The 12777-nt window shown below is 43.8% G+C and overlaps 2 protein-coding genes across 2 annotated transcripts; both read right to left on the reverse strand.

Moving 5' to 3' along the window:
- Positions 1-2953: 2953 nt before the first annotated feature.
- On the reverse strand, positions 2954-8414 carry sms (spermine synthase). The gene is made up of 11 exons (XM_019873518.1): positions 8228-8414; positions 6297-6417; positions 6059-6146; positions 5651-5715; positions 5389-5564; positions 5149-5303; positions 4968-5057; positions 4701-4815; positions 4544-4623; positions 3334-3449; positions 2954-3092 (listed from the first exon to the last, which is right to left on the reverse strand). The coding sequence occupies exons 1-11, from the start codon at positions 8271-8273 to the stop codon at positions 3062-3064; spliced, it is 1083 nt and encodes a 360-aa protein (XP_019729077.1). The 5' UTR covers positions 8274-8414; the 3' UTR covers positions 2954-3061.
- Positions 8415-9009: 595 nt separating this feature from the next.
- On the reverse strand, positions 9010-12530 carry LOC109517966 (uncharacterized). Its single transcript, XM_019873519.1, has 5 exons — positions 12142-12530; positions 10990-11248; positions 10568-10601; positions 10154-10325; positions 9010-9877 (listed from the first exon to the last, which is right to left on the reverse strand). The coding sequence occupies exons 1-5, from the start codon at positions 12182-12184 to the stop codon at positions 9531-9533; spliced, it is 855 nt and encodes a 284-aa protein (XP_019729078.1). The 5' UTR covers positions 12185-12530; the 3' UTR covers positions 9010-9530.
- Between the last annotated feature and the right edge of the window lie 247 nt (positions 12531-12777).

Below are 12777 nucleotides of genomic sequence, written 5' to 3' on the forward strand. Positions count from 1 at the left end.
CTAAAAATGCCTTACTATACATGGTCTTTTTTTGGGGCTAAAAATTTCGGCTAAAAACACCTGACTATACATGGTCGTTTTTTTCGGCCAAAAACGCCTTACTATACATGGTCGTTTTTTTTGGCTAAAAATGCCTTACTATACATGGTCTTTTTTGGGGCTAAAAATTTCAGCTAAAAAGGCCTTACTATACAGGGTCGTTTTTTTTCAGCTAAAAACGCCTTACTATACATGGTCGTTTTTTTCGGCTAAAAACGCCTTACTATACATGGTCGTTTTTTGGGGCTAAAAATTTCGGCTAAAAACGCCTTACCACACATGGTCAGTTTTTTTCCGTCTAAAAAATGCCGTACTTTGCATGTTTTTCTTTTCGGCTAAAAAGGCCTTACTATAAATGGCCATGAGGAAAAAAATGTACCCTATTTGCAAACTGCCTACAAAGGCCCAGACTTGGATTCGAACCAGCATCTTCCCACTCTTAAGCTAATGTCCTCACCAGTGGACCATGGTTGCGCAGGTATACCGATATCATCGGGAACAACCAAAACAGGCCTTTGCGTAACTGGTCGCTCAAAAAAAGCTTGAGAAGCAAACCCTGCCGATGATGGCCGAGACCTGGACTCGAACCAGCATCTTCCCACTGTTAAGTTGGCGACCTTACCAATGGACCATGGTGGTACAGGTATACCGAGATCATCAGTCACAACCCAAAAATGCTTTTACATAAATGGTTGTTCAAAAAAGTTTAATATGCAAACTCTACAAATGATGGCCGAGACCTGGATTCGAACCGGCATCTTCCTACCGTTTAGCTGGCACCCTTACCAGTGGACCACGGTGGCACAGCTAAAACAAACTCCTCATTATCAACCCAAAAAGGCCTTTACATACCTGGTCATTCCAAAAAAGCTTGATATGCAAACTCCGCAGATGATGGCCGAGACCTGGATTTGAACACTGCGCCCCTGCGCTGGTAAACCGACACAGTAACTGGTCGACCACACTGGCACTGCTTTATTGAGCTTGTAAGTAACAATCCAAAAAAAGTCTTCCAAAACATGGTCGGTTAAAGCTTTCCATGCCAGCTTCGCAGAGGAAGGCCGAGACATGGATTGGGTTCAAAACACCTTTCTAAAGATGGTCGTTTTTTTCGACCAAAAACGCCTTACTATACATGGTCGTTTTTTTGGTTGAAAACGCCTTACTATACATGGTCGTTTTTTTTCGGCGAAAAACAGCTTACTATACATGGTCATTTTTTTTGGTTAAAAACGCCTTCCTACACATGGTCGTTTTTTTTCCGACTAAAAACGCCTTACTATACATGGTCATTTTTTTTCGGCAAAAAACGCCTTCCTGTACATGGCCGTTTTTTTTGGTGAAAAACGCCTTACTATACATAGTCGTTTTTTTGGCAAAAAAAATGCCTTACTATACATGGTCGTTTTTTTTCGGCTAAAAACGCCTTCCTATACATGGTCGTTTTTTTCGGCCAAAAATGCCTTACTTTACATGGTCGTTTTTTCTGACTAAAAATGCCTTACTATACATGGTCATTTTTTTTGGTTGAAAACACCTTACTATAGATGGACATTTTTTTCCGGCTAAAAATGCCTTACTATACATGGTCGTTTTTTTTTTTTTTGGTTTAAAACGCCTTACTATACAGAGTCGTTTTTTCGGCAAAAAAATGCCTTACTATACTATCGGTGAATTGGTCTCAGGGGTTCGAAAGAGCCTCTGCCTTGGAAGGTAAGGCACACCCGACTCAACATGTCAGTTATGACACGAACGCTTGGCCATCGCTGGCTGGTTCATTTTCTGCACAATTTAAAATACCTATGTCGTGTTTTTTTCTGTTTTTAATAAATACGTTTTTTCGTGTCTCGAATTTATAAAAATAAATAAATAAATAAATAAATAAAATTATTATATTTTTATTTTTCACTCATGAAGGGTTCGGTGAATGTGCATATTAACTGGTTGGGTTCGGTACCTCTCACAAGTTTAAGAACCACTGATCTAATCAGATCCAGTACAGTTTTTTTTTATTATAGGTCGTGCAGCATAATCCTGCCGCCTCATTTTCTGCTTACGTCTTTGAGCTAGTACCTTCATGTTACAAATGAATATTACTATTGCTATAAAGGCAGATTTTTTTTTTTTCCCCGAAGACGTCTTGTACTGGATCCTAATATACAGTGAGTCATCATAATGTTGTGACTGCTTGATGTCAATGTTACACGCTTTTTTTAATATATCCGAAGGAACCAAAAGAACAACCACTCAATATGGCATTTGTGACTGCTTGATGTCAGTGTTACACGCTTTATTATATCTGAACGAACCAAAAGAACAACCACTCAATATGGCATAAAATAGCACAAAGATGGAATTAAGGTGGTGGAATCTCCCCCCCCCTGGACATTGGAATCATCGTTTGGCATCATGCCAAGAAATCAACCTGAATTTAAAAAAAATAAATCAAAATAACAGTCAATGTAACAAAAAAAAAATTAGCTTAAAAACAGTTTAGTTGCTGATATCTTCACCCTATAAGGGGGCAAAACAACAAACGAGCAACTATCAGTAACATCATTAGCATATCAGCTCTTAGTTCAAACCTCGAAAGAGCATTCAGAAGAGTAAATGCTTATTCATGGGCCTCCCAAGTGAGGTTTAAAACACACACACACACACACACACACACACACACACACACACACACACACACACACACACACATTCAAAACTGGACTTGTTGGCTTGCAGCGAACAATACTTAAAAACAATTCAAAAAGGTAAAAGAGACATGTGGAGAGAGAGAGGTAAGGGGGAAAAAAAAATGCCCTGACAGATGTGTGAAGAGTGAGCAGACCAGTGGAGTGTTTGGGTACTATGACACAACGACATGCCTTCATCATGGGTGTTGCGAAATAGTATCTCTTTTACAGTAAGCGTTTTCGAGCTCCCTCGGACTACACCTAGCGAGCGATACAGCAGAGAAGAAAGCCTGTTCACGTTCCACTAGCTAGAGAGAGCGAGAGAGAGAGAAAAAAAGTCACTTCTTCCACACGGTGTAGAAAACCCAGCTGACGTGCACACTTAAGGAAGAAGTACTGTTCGGACTAGTCACATATTTACATTCAAGTTATCCAATAGCTAACTGTTACCTTAGCAGTAATGTGTACTATTATTATTCAAATTTTTCGGGCGGTGTCAATCACTGGCAGATTTTCTGTATTTCCGTTGCGCTTTGGTTCACAGGATAATGAACAAAAGATGCTTGTCTTGTCTCATCACCGCTTTTTGCGTCTTGTTGCGGAAGGATACAGTTCCATGTAGGAGGGCACACAAACCACTTTTTTGGAGAAGTCCACAGGACAGGAGAGTCTTCCCAGCTGCTCCTCATACTGACTCAAAGCCTCCGTCAGATTTGCACTGTTACCCTGGCCGCACGCACAGAGACAGAGGATGTCACAGAGCAGCAATTACTGCACTCTCATTTATTACAGAGGAGAATTTTAAATTTTGGGCGACATTTTAGAAAGGATCATGGAAGTTGACATGTTGGAGCTGCTATCGCGGCCCACATAAATTGAGGTGGTGGGCCAGATCTGGCCCCCCGGGCCTTGAGTTTGACACCAGGGGGTTAGATCATATACACACAAACTCAATATGTGGCAGTGGTGTCGTTATCTTGGTAGAGCAAAGTGCTTACCAAACATCTCATCGGATTGTTCTGAGCTTGTGTTATTGTGCTAGCATAGCAATAGCAAGGTGGCGGAACTCAACTACAGTGCAGTATGATGTATTTATCTGAATGGTATTTGTACATATATAGGCTATTAATAGTCGCTAGGAGCTTCTATCCACTTGAAGAAATCTCATTGGCGTAAGGACAACATTTTGAAATCGAGTGCCCCCGAGCACAGCGAACTGACCTCGGTTTACGCTTTTTTTCCCCCCTATCTCGGCTACGCTAAGATGGAAAGCACTAATTACAGAGATTTGACAAAGATAAGCTTTCTTTTGAACAGCGGATTTGGCCGTCATTTTACGAATCATTAAAGATGACGAATGGATGAAGCAGGCATTTTGGAAAATCCGAATGTAACGCTTCAAGGCCGTGCGCCTGATCTATCGCTCTATTTATCGAAGCAAAACGTCATCGGAAAAATGACTCAAGCGGCAAATAGCGATGAACGGGCTTTCGCATCCCCTTTTTTCGCGGCCGGACCTCCAATTTCATCTGATTGGTCCACAATAATTCTTGACTACAAATAATGGATCTTTGTATGTTGACTTATGGCAGGATTTTTCTAATGTAATATACATGACCTTGGAATTCACCTAAAAAAAATGTCTGCTGCGGTGTACTTGTGCTTGCAAAAATTGGTACCTTTTTGGGCATGTTTAGCCTCCCAAAAAGATCAAATATGTTGCCATAATAATGATAAAAAGCAATTCCAAGAGGGCCTTTCAAAACGAAAACCAACGTGAAACAAAAAAAAAACAAAAATACGAACAAAGCGATGCTCACCTGGGTGAAGTATTTCCCCTTAGGATGCAGGATTTTTATTGATAGATCCAAAATGAGACGGAGGAACTCCCATGTTGAGTCTGCAAAAATAAATGACATCATTTTTCACGTCGGGAACGAACGGGCATTTTTCGGTCCGTATTTAAAAATGGCAAACCTTCTTCTGGTTCTGTGGATATCGGGACTGCGGTGAGATCGTTAATAATGTAGTCAAACGTTCTCCCCTCCAGCACGTACTTCTTAAGCACGGGCACGCAGTCCTCCACTAGAATCTGGCAACACATAGCAAAAGGGCGGCGGCGTCCTCGGTCACCATTTGGAACAAAGCGACGTGGTGAAAGAGTTTTCCGATATGTGTCGTGCGAAAAGCCAAAGCAAAATGTTTTTGTGGCGACCGTAACCGCAATCGCCCTGGAGTACTCACTTGGTAACAGTCCCCCTTCAGGTTGTCCAGCACATTGCCGCACGTCTTCCGCATGTACTTTTTGCACCCGTCGATCACCTTTTGATCAATGTATTCAAGGTGGTCAAGGAACAAGGCTACAACGATACAACCGAGTGGTTTTCCTCAGAAGGAGATCAATGAGCAGAGCAGTTCAGGATATCTCCACCATGGTGATCATCTTTGGCTTTTGTTTGACGGCCTGAGCGAGGATGCCTCCGTCGCCTCCTCCCAAAATCAGCACTTCCTTGCCGGCGTAGTCCTCCTTCCCGCCGCCCATGATGGCTTCCGTGTAGGGCAAGTCGCTCTCCGCCAGATCTGCACGGATTCCGTCATGATCAAAACGCGGCACGGACGCACGCGGCATTCCGTCGTGTCGGCGGACTTGACGAGACGCACTTACTGACATCTCCATTGAGGACCAGCATGTTCCCAAACTGCTGCGAGTGCAATATTTTGATGTTTTGGTATGCGGAGTCTTCGTCGTACAAGACGCGATCTATGTCGTACTCGGTCAGCCTTCCGTCGGTGGTGGGCCAGTACCGGTCCACTTTGGCTCCTCGGATGAGAGGCGGGAGCCTGTTCGCGGCGACCAGGAATGAACGCCGTCTGCAACTCTCGGGGGGCCTCGAGATGATGCAGCAAATCGGAGTCGAGGGGCTTACCTTTTGACGCGCGTTATCTTGCCGTTGAGGAGAACCTTTAGTTTCTTTTCCAGTGTATTTAAAAGCTGAAGAAATATAAATTGAATAGAGCTTTTTATGAGTTCCTCTGAGGTTTTCAACAGTTTTTAAAAGTTCATGGACAGTCTCATCAGCGCAGCAAAACTGATCATGTGGCCTGATCAGTCTTTCTTGCAAAACCTCGCCAAACGTTCGGAGATTGCTCTGCATTTTAATTTGTTCTCCCTCACGGCTATTTTCTTTCTCAACTGAATCGCAGCATTTTTTTGTCCATTCTTTATTACATTTGGACAAATCTGTGTTGACTTTCTAGCAACTGCACGTTATGCTTGCAAAAAGAATTGGGAGCCAATCATATTTTCGGATGTGTATGTTGTTCAAGGGACCTACACTGTCTAGTTGAGCAATGTTATCGCCTTCATAACACTGCAGGTCAATCGTGAGCAACCCGTGGGCGTGCAGCCGCAAAATAACAAGCCTGTGGAGTAAAGAGGTGAAAAAAATTAATGGACATCAATCAATAAAATGACATTTGCTGCGCTAAATGGATGCTCCGCACCCACACAGGTCAACACGGTTATTCAACTTGGATAAAACGTTAGTTTTTTTTTTTCTCTTAAGTATTGACCTGCCGTTCTTTCCGACAAAGGTGGCGAGGTATCCGCGCCCGTCTGTGTCATGCACGGTCTCTGTCATTTCCTGCTCGTGGAATATGGACAGGAGCACCGGGACTGTTGATGCAGAGTCAACTGGGAACGAGAAACAAGAGTGCAGGGTTGAAAAAAACAAACTTTGTCTCTCACCTATGCATCATTTGGCAATTATAGAATCTTCAGGCACAGTCAAGAATAAAAAGTCACGTACCCTACACAATTATAATTGACGTCAGAAAAGAAAGAGGCTGCGGCCACTCTCTCACATATGCTCCCCTCTCAGCTTTTACGATCATGTTCACTTCATCGCATGTCCTCTCATTTGCAAATTCTTTACAGGCATTTTAGTACTGCATTTCCACTCCCACCACACATTGTTCGCCTGGCTTCATACTTAGGGTTTTATGTTCTTCAAGATAGTTTGTGGGTGTTGTAGCTACATTGGGGGCTGGGGGGAAAAAAAGGAGCCTCAAATAAAACTCCAAGCGGTTACCCCAGAGCTTGCCATGTGTTTAGTTGCTTGTCGTCTCTTACCGCTCCTTAGCAGAAAAAAAAAAGCCAGGGCTTTTCATTGAAAAGGGACAAATCCATGATACCTCACTGCAGCCTATTTTACGTTCAAACAAGGGGGCAAAGGTACCGGTCCGTCCTGTTCAGTTGCATAGCAAGCAGAGAAAAATAATGCACACCGGAGCTGTTCCGCCGTCATGTCCCTACGCCCTAACCCACGGTGAATGCTGCACACAAGCGCCACTACTGTTATAACTCTCAGAATAATTCGGTGCAGTTTTACACAGTGTGAAAGTCTCCCCAACACCATAACAAAGTATTAAATGGCTCTCAAAGGAGTGTGTTGTTATTTTTTATTTGTTTGTCTCTTTTATTTGTTTCTTAAACATGTGAATCACTTTGTCAATAATCCTCACTGTTTGCTGATGATCTGTTGACACTTGGATAATCGCAGACGCCACATGCTTGGTTTGATCAGGTCCGTTGCCTCGAGTCAACAGATAGAATCCACCAAGATCCAGACACTCCTACCCTCAGTCGCTGCGCTAACCGCTCAACCAACTGAGCCACAGCCACCAAGCAAGTCCAACAAGCTGTTGGTGTGCTGCTGGGAAGCTGGTGACACCAGCAAGAGTCGAGTTATTACTGTACCAGGTCCTGGCAACATTCTGACTCTGCTGAGGCTCAGTTGGTAGAGTGGGTTGGCCAGTAGCTGAAAAGGTTCAGGAGTTCGAAGCTTGGCTGTTTTGGCTTGCTTTTGCTGCTGATCAGCATGAGAACATGACAAAACAATCCTGGTCTCTGATTTATTATTATTATTATTATTATTTAGCAATGAAGGAGAACATCGGCTATTAATCATGCTGGGGTTACTCCAAAAGAATAAAGATCATTTATACAGATAACCGTTATGATATGGCGACAATAGTTTTATTATAAATTAAACGGCGATTTACGTCGAATCTAAAAAACGCATCGATGTTTCCCCCATATTAAGATGAACGCACGTCTATGACAAATTTTCACTCACTTCCGGTGCCACTGCGCTATGTTTAACATGACCGCAAGATGGCGCTGCCATCACCACCAATGACAGAATGACAAACTATTCAATGGATAGCGTTTAAAAAACCTGACCCCCCAAAAAATGACGTACACATTGAAAATGTGACTTTTTAAGTCATCCACCATGTATTCCCATCCAATGCTGAGAGTTTGCAAGGTAAATATCAGTTCCACGTGCATTCTGTCGACGGCGTTTCATTCAAAAATCGCTATTAACATTTTGAAGGGCAGTGACATCGATCGTAGCAGGTTAACGTGCGCTGGAAGCTAGCCGGCTAGCTTAGCGCGCAGCCCACCGCCACCAGAGTACGGTGGCCGGGGACCCTCTTACCTGCAGTCGAGAGGCTGAAGTCGAGAGTATAGTGTCGCAGTGCCATGTTTGGAGACAGCCGTTATCCATTCCTGGCGCAGGCAGGCGCGGTGGGTGTGCGTTTAAGTTCAGAGCCGGAGTGGAGGAGAGGGAAGGGGAGGGCCCTCCTCGGCAACATCGGCCGGACGAACTAAAGCGGCTCCAATGCGCCGTGAGCAAAGAGTGGTGACGTGAAGCATGACAGTTCCCCTCCTCCCCGAGGCGGTCAGACGCTCTTCGTTTGTTGACAGAACATTGGAGCCGAATATTTGTAATAATCGAGCAGATTACCATATAAAGTGGCTCTGAGACAACGTCTGGTCACCCCAGGGAAGTCTGACATTTGTCACAAACTTTGTTTTCATTGGCATGATTCTGAAATGCATGTTGGTCAAACTCAATTTGTGAGCCTGTTTACAGGGTGGACAGTGAGATGGACACAATGTGGAGCGTAGAAACCTCGGCCCATTTCTCAGTTTGCAACGGAGTTCCATTTCCATTCAAAATGTGTGTACCTAAGCGGCAATGTATGTTCTTTCCCTAACCCACGCAATAACCTGTTACAGTAAAGATTTACACACACTCAAAACCCCCTTCAAGGCCATGAATATCAAATAATCACATTACAATTGGGAAGAAAGTTAGCGGACTGAACTGAGCATGCTTTCTTATGCTGCGTGACTACTTTTTCCCGCTTGGGTACTTACTATTTACTCGGCTGCACTGCACTAGACAAGCAGCATTTCCTTTAATAGGTTTTATTCCATTTTAAAATTGCACGGATACATAAAATATGATGTTGTTTAACTTGATGTACAAATGTGAGTACACATTTGGACAAACAGGAGTTGATGACAAGGTTTTGGGACAATTCAGAAATCCATGGGCATGGAATCAACAAGAGTTGGAAGAAAATGACAGTTCCAACTAATTCTAATACTAGTGCGTATTCACAAACACTGACAGTGCTGATGATATTATTTAATAATACACGGTTATGCACGAAGCCCATTGTTTGTACTAGTTGCCATGCTGACGGGAGAATGGCAAACCGTTGGAGTCAATATCCTTGATATTGATATTGATGGTTGAAATGGTCAAAATGCCCACAAATCCTCCACTTCCTGCATAAAAAGGATACTTTGACTCTGATATACAGGATTTCTAACTGTTGCATTCATTTGTAACTACAAAATACAATTGCAAGAAAAAAAATTCAGGAGGGGGACCGTCAGGGCCTGTCATGACCTTCGCCCAGTATCATCCAACAGCAAGCAGCAGCCCATCAAAAAGTAAAACCGCCACAATCAAAAGCATTGAAGTCGGCGTCTGCCATTTCAAAGTCAAAGCTGTTGAAGTGGGGGGAGGTTATGGCGGGGCTATCTGTGTGGTACACCACCGCCGGTCCCCCGATATCGGAGAAGTCTGTGTTGAGAGGAAGGTCGGCTGCTTTGGCGTCCAGGCCGGAGGGTGAGCACGCGCCTAAGTAACCCATAGCGGAGGAGGCGGCAGCTCCTCCCATCAGCAGGTACACGGCCCTCACTGCCTGAGCGTTGTTGATGTTGCCATGACGCAGGCAGCCCGCTGAGTGGCCCCCTCCTTTGTAATACTTTGTACGTGGAGAGCTCCTGCCTGTTTGACACAAGTGGCAAGAGGTACATAGGCATGTATGTACTTTAAAGTCCTTTGTGGGGAAGGAAAAAAAAAATCCTGGGTTTTGCTAACCCACTCACCGGATAGCTGTGAATTTTGAGCAGATTGAGTTATTGTTACCCAAGGTTGGGTTCTGGTCATTATTTTGCCCCAACAAATTAGGTTGAAAATTGCGTCCTAACCCCGTTCACTCTACTACTTTTAACTGTCATCAGCGACCAAAAATTCAAGTGACTTCGTCGAGATCAAGCTGACCTTTATCCTTTGGAGAGCTGGTCTGAGGCCCCGGAGAAGGAGCCTCTCCATTGCTGATCGGCAGAGTCGGTGGATCTTTGTCCTGGATCTGGTCGGGGACGAGGTCTTTTAGAGCGATGCAGAGCGGCGGCACCTGATGTCGCTTGCAAAGACCGAGAGTTGACGAGACGCTCTGCGAGGAAAAAAAAAAACACACACAAGGTTTGAATTTAAGGACACGGTAGAAGTGCGTAAACACAAACAATCTAGTACTTGACATTTAGAATAATAAAATTTGTACTACTATCACTGTTGCTATGACTGTTGTTGTGCCCATTGTTCTCATATCTCCTTTGGCTGCTCAACCCCTGTGTTCTTACTTCTCATAATGTGTGAAGAGTATGATTCTTCTGTTATTGTAAAGCTTTGACTCACCTCTTTCACCTTTTTCAGCACATTCAGCCACTGACTGCAAAGGAGAAAAAAAACGTACTATTATCTTGTTACTTTTCAAACGGAGGCCATGTCGATTGCGCAACCAATTAAAACACTTTCTTTTTTTCATTAATCAAAAAGTTGAGGACTATAAAGATGGTTGATATATCATAGCAGATACAACAATGGATTTATATTACCCGGTAATACGGTAATATCAATCCATCCATCCATGTTCCAGTACAATGTAACTATGCCCTCTAGTGGCTGCGATTGGTATAGTTGATCACGTTCACAGCAACCAAGGGCATCTCGTCTTTCATCTTGGAATTCACACAATATTAAGATGAAACATTTAGACCAGCGATAGCATTCTTGTAAATGCTCTATGCAGCTTTCCAAAATCATTTTTAATGTCAGACCTGCAGTCAGCAGGGGTGTCGGTCAGTAGGAGCAGGTATTTGTCGTGGGTCAATATGAGGGCGAAGCAGCAATCTCGGCTCCCTCCGGCGGGCAGCTTTGGCAGGTCGAGGATCTCCCTGCCTTCCACGATGGCCTCGCAGCTGCTTTGTAAGAGGACCAGCTGGTCAGGTGGAGCTGAAGCGTGGTGACACACGAGGAGGCTGCCTTCAGCTGTCAGGAGCAAGAACCTCTTCTTCCATTGTTTGAAAAGAAATCCACCTTGACAAGAGGGGGGGGGGGTTGGATTTCAGTTTCAACTCTTCAAACTAAAAACAGCCCCCCCCCCCCACACACACACACACACCTCCTCCCCACACACCTCCTCAAAAAAATTAATGGGGGGGTGGAGTGGGGATGGACCGATATCTTGCTCGGATCAGTTTGATCCAACGTTCTGCAAAATATGATCGTTTTTCTTTTTTTTACAAAACAAGCCAAAAAATTGGGTCCTTTCCTATAAAACAACCCCAAAAATTGGGTCATTTTGAACAAAACAACCCAATTTTTTTTTGTGATGAGATCATCATTATTTCAGTTACATACTATTTCAGACATTATTATTTGGTGATGTACAAAAAAAATAATATAAAATCAGTGCCTCTGCTAAATCTTGGGAAACGCTGGTACAGATGATGGAATCATGAGGAGCTGCTGGATTACAGCATGAACACGCTGTCAACAGATTAGAGGCAGTCAGATGTTTGGCGGATCAACGCACTGCACCAATCAGAGCAGAAAAATAATAGTGTGCCTCGATCAAAATCACACCCTCGCATCTGGATGAGCACTGCGCAGACAGCAATAAACATATTGTGCTTAATGAAATTAAAAAAAACATTCCGACAAGTGGCTGATTCAAACGCAAAACCTGCAGTCTGATCTAAACTTGTTCGTTCTCGTGCGAAGACATGACCGTGACTTTTAAGCGCGCGTTCTATTTGTGTGCCAAGCTACTCATTTTGTTGAATAGATGAGAGGAATCTGAATTTTTTTTTAAAATAACCAGATGTATCCTAAGCATAAAATCATCCAGAAACTGCAAAGCTGTCAAAAAAAAAAAAAAAAAAAAGTCACAAAGCCTCAGACTTGTACAAAACAATCTTTGGACTCACCGTACATCCTCAGTGTTCCTTGATGGATCCCCGAGACGCTCATGTTGACAGCAGTTGAAGTGCGACTGACTGACTGACTGACTGACTGCGCAGGACGGGCGCAAAGCACATGAGGCTCAATGTGAGTTTTAATGCCTTAATCCTCATTCCGCTGGGACGTCGCTTTTGCATCAGAGGCGGTTGCAATGGCACGCACAAGCATGTGGCCCTGCCTTTCATTTCTCACCACGCCAAATCTAATCAGAGCCAATGCAAGCGTTGGATCAAGAATAATTTACGGACCAAGCGAAACGGTTTGCTTGGATGGTGTAGTGGAACCGAGCCCAGACCTCAAGCCCTTCACACCCTCTCTCTCTCTCAAATCCAAGAGCATACCGTGAAGTGAGCATTCTCGTTTTGATGAAAGGAAGGATATTTGAGAGAGCTCTTGTATTGGATCTCATGAGGAATTGATGAGAAATCGCTCACGAAGTAGCCAGTGAGCGTGCGTCTGTACAGTGTTGAGATTACGTAACTACAGTTCTGTTTCGGGCTAGAGAGGCTCAACCCTCTAAACCCTCTTCGGCTGAGTTATCATCCAAAACCTTCCCGGCAGCGAATAACCTGCTGAGGCATCGACATCACTCATGTGAGCAC

This window comes from Hippocampus comes, unplaced genomic scaffold (assembly GCF_001891065.2).
Source record: "Hippocampus comes isolate QL1 unplaced genomic scaffold, H_comes_QL1_v1.1 scaffold59, whole genome shotgun sequence".
Lineage (NCBI taxonomy): Eukaryota > Metazoa > Chordata > Actinopteri > Syngnathiformes > Syngnathidae > Hippocampus > Hippocampus comes.

Bases quoted from the DNA above. Each gene is read 5' to 3' on its own strand.
- LOC109517966 (XM_019873519.1), bottom strand. From the start codon at position 12,184: ATGAGCGTCTCGGGGATCCATCAAGGAACACTGAGGATGTACG. The intron at 11,249-12,141 runs GTGAGTCCAAAG...CCTCTTGTCAAG, and splicing joins AGGAACACTGAGGATGTACG to GTGGATTTCTTTTCAAACAA. The intron at 10,602-10,989 runs GTCTGACATTAA...TCTCCTTTGCAG, and splicing joins GACACCCCTGCTGACTGCAG to TCAGTGGCTGAATGTGCTGA.
- sms (XM_019873518.1), bottom strand. From the start codon at position 8,273: ATGGCACTGCGACACTATACTCTCGACTTCAGCCTCTCGACTGCAG. The intron at 6,147-6,296 runs GTCAATACTTAA...TTTACTCCACAG, and splicing joins TTTGTCGGAAAGAACGGCAG to GCTTGTTATTTTGCGGCTGC. The intron at 4,816-4,967 runs GTGAGTACTCCA...ATGTGTTGCCAG, and splicing joins TGAAGGGGGACTGTTACCAA to ATTCTAGTGGAGGACTGCGT.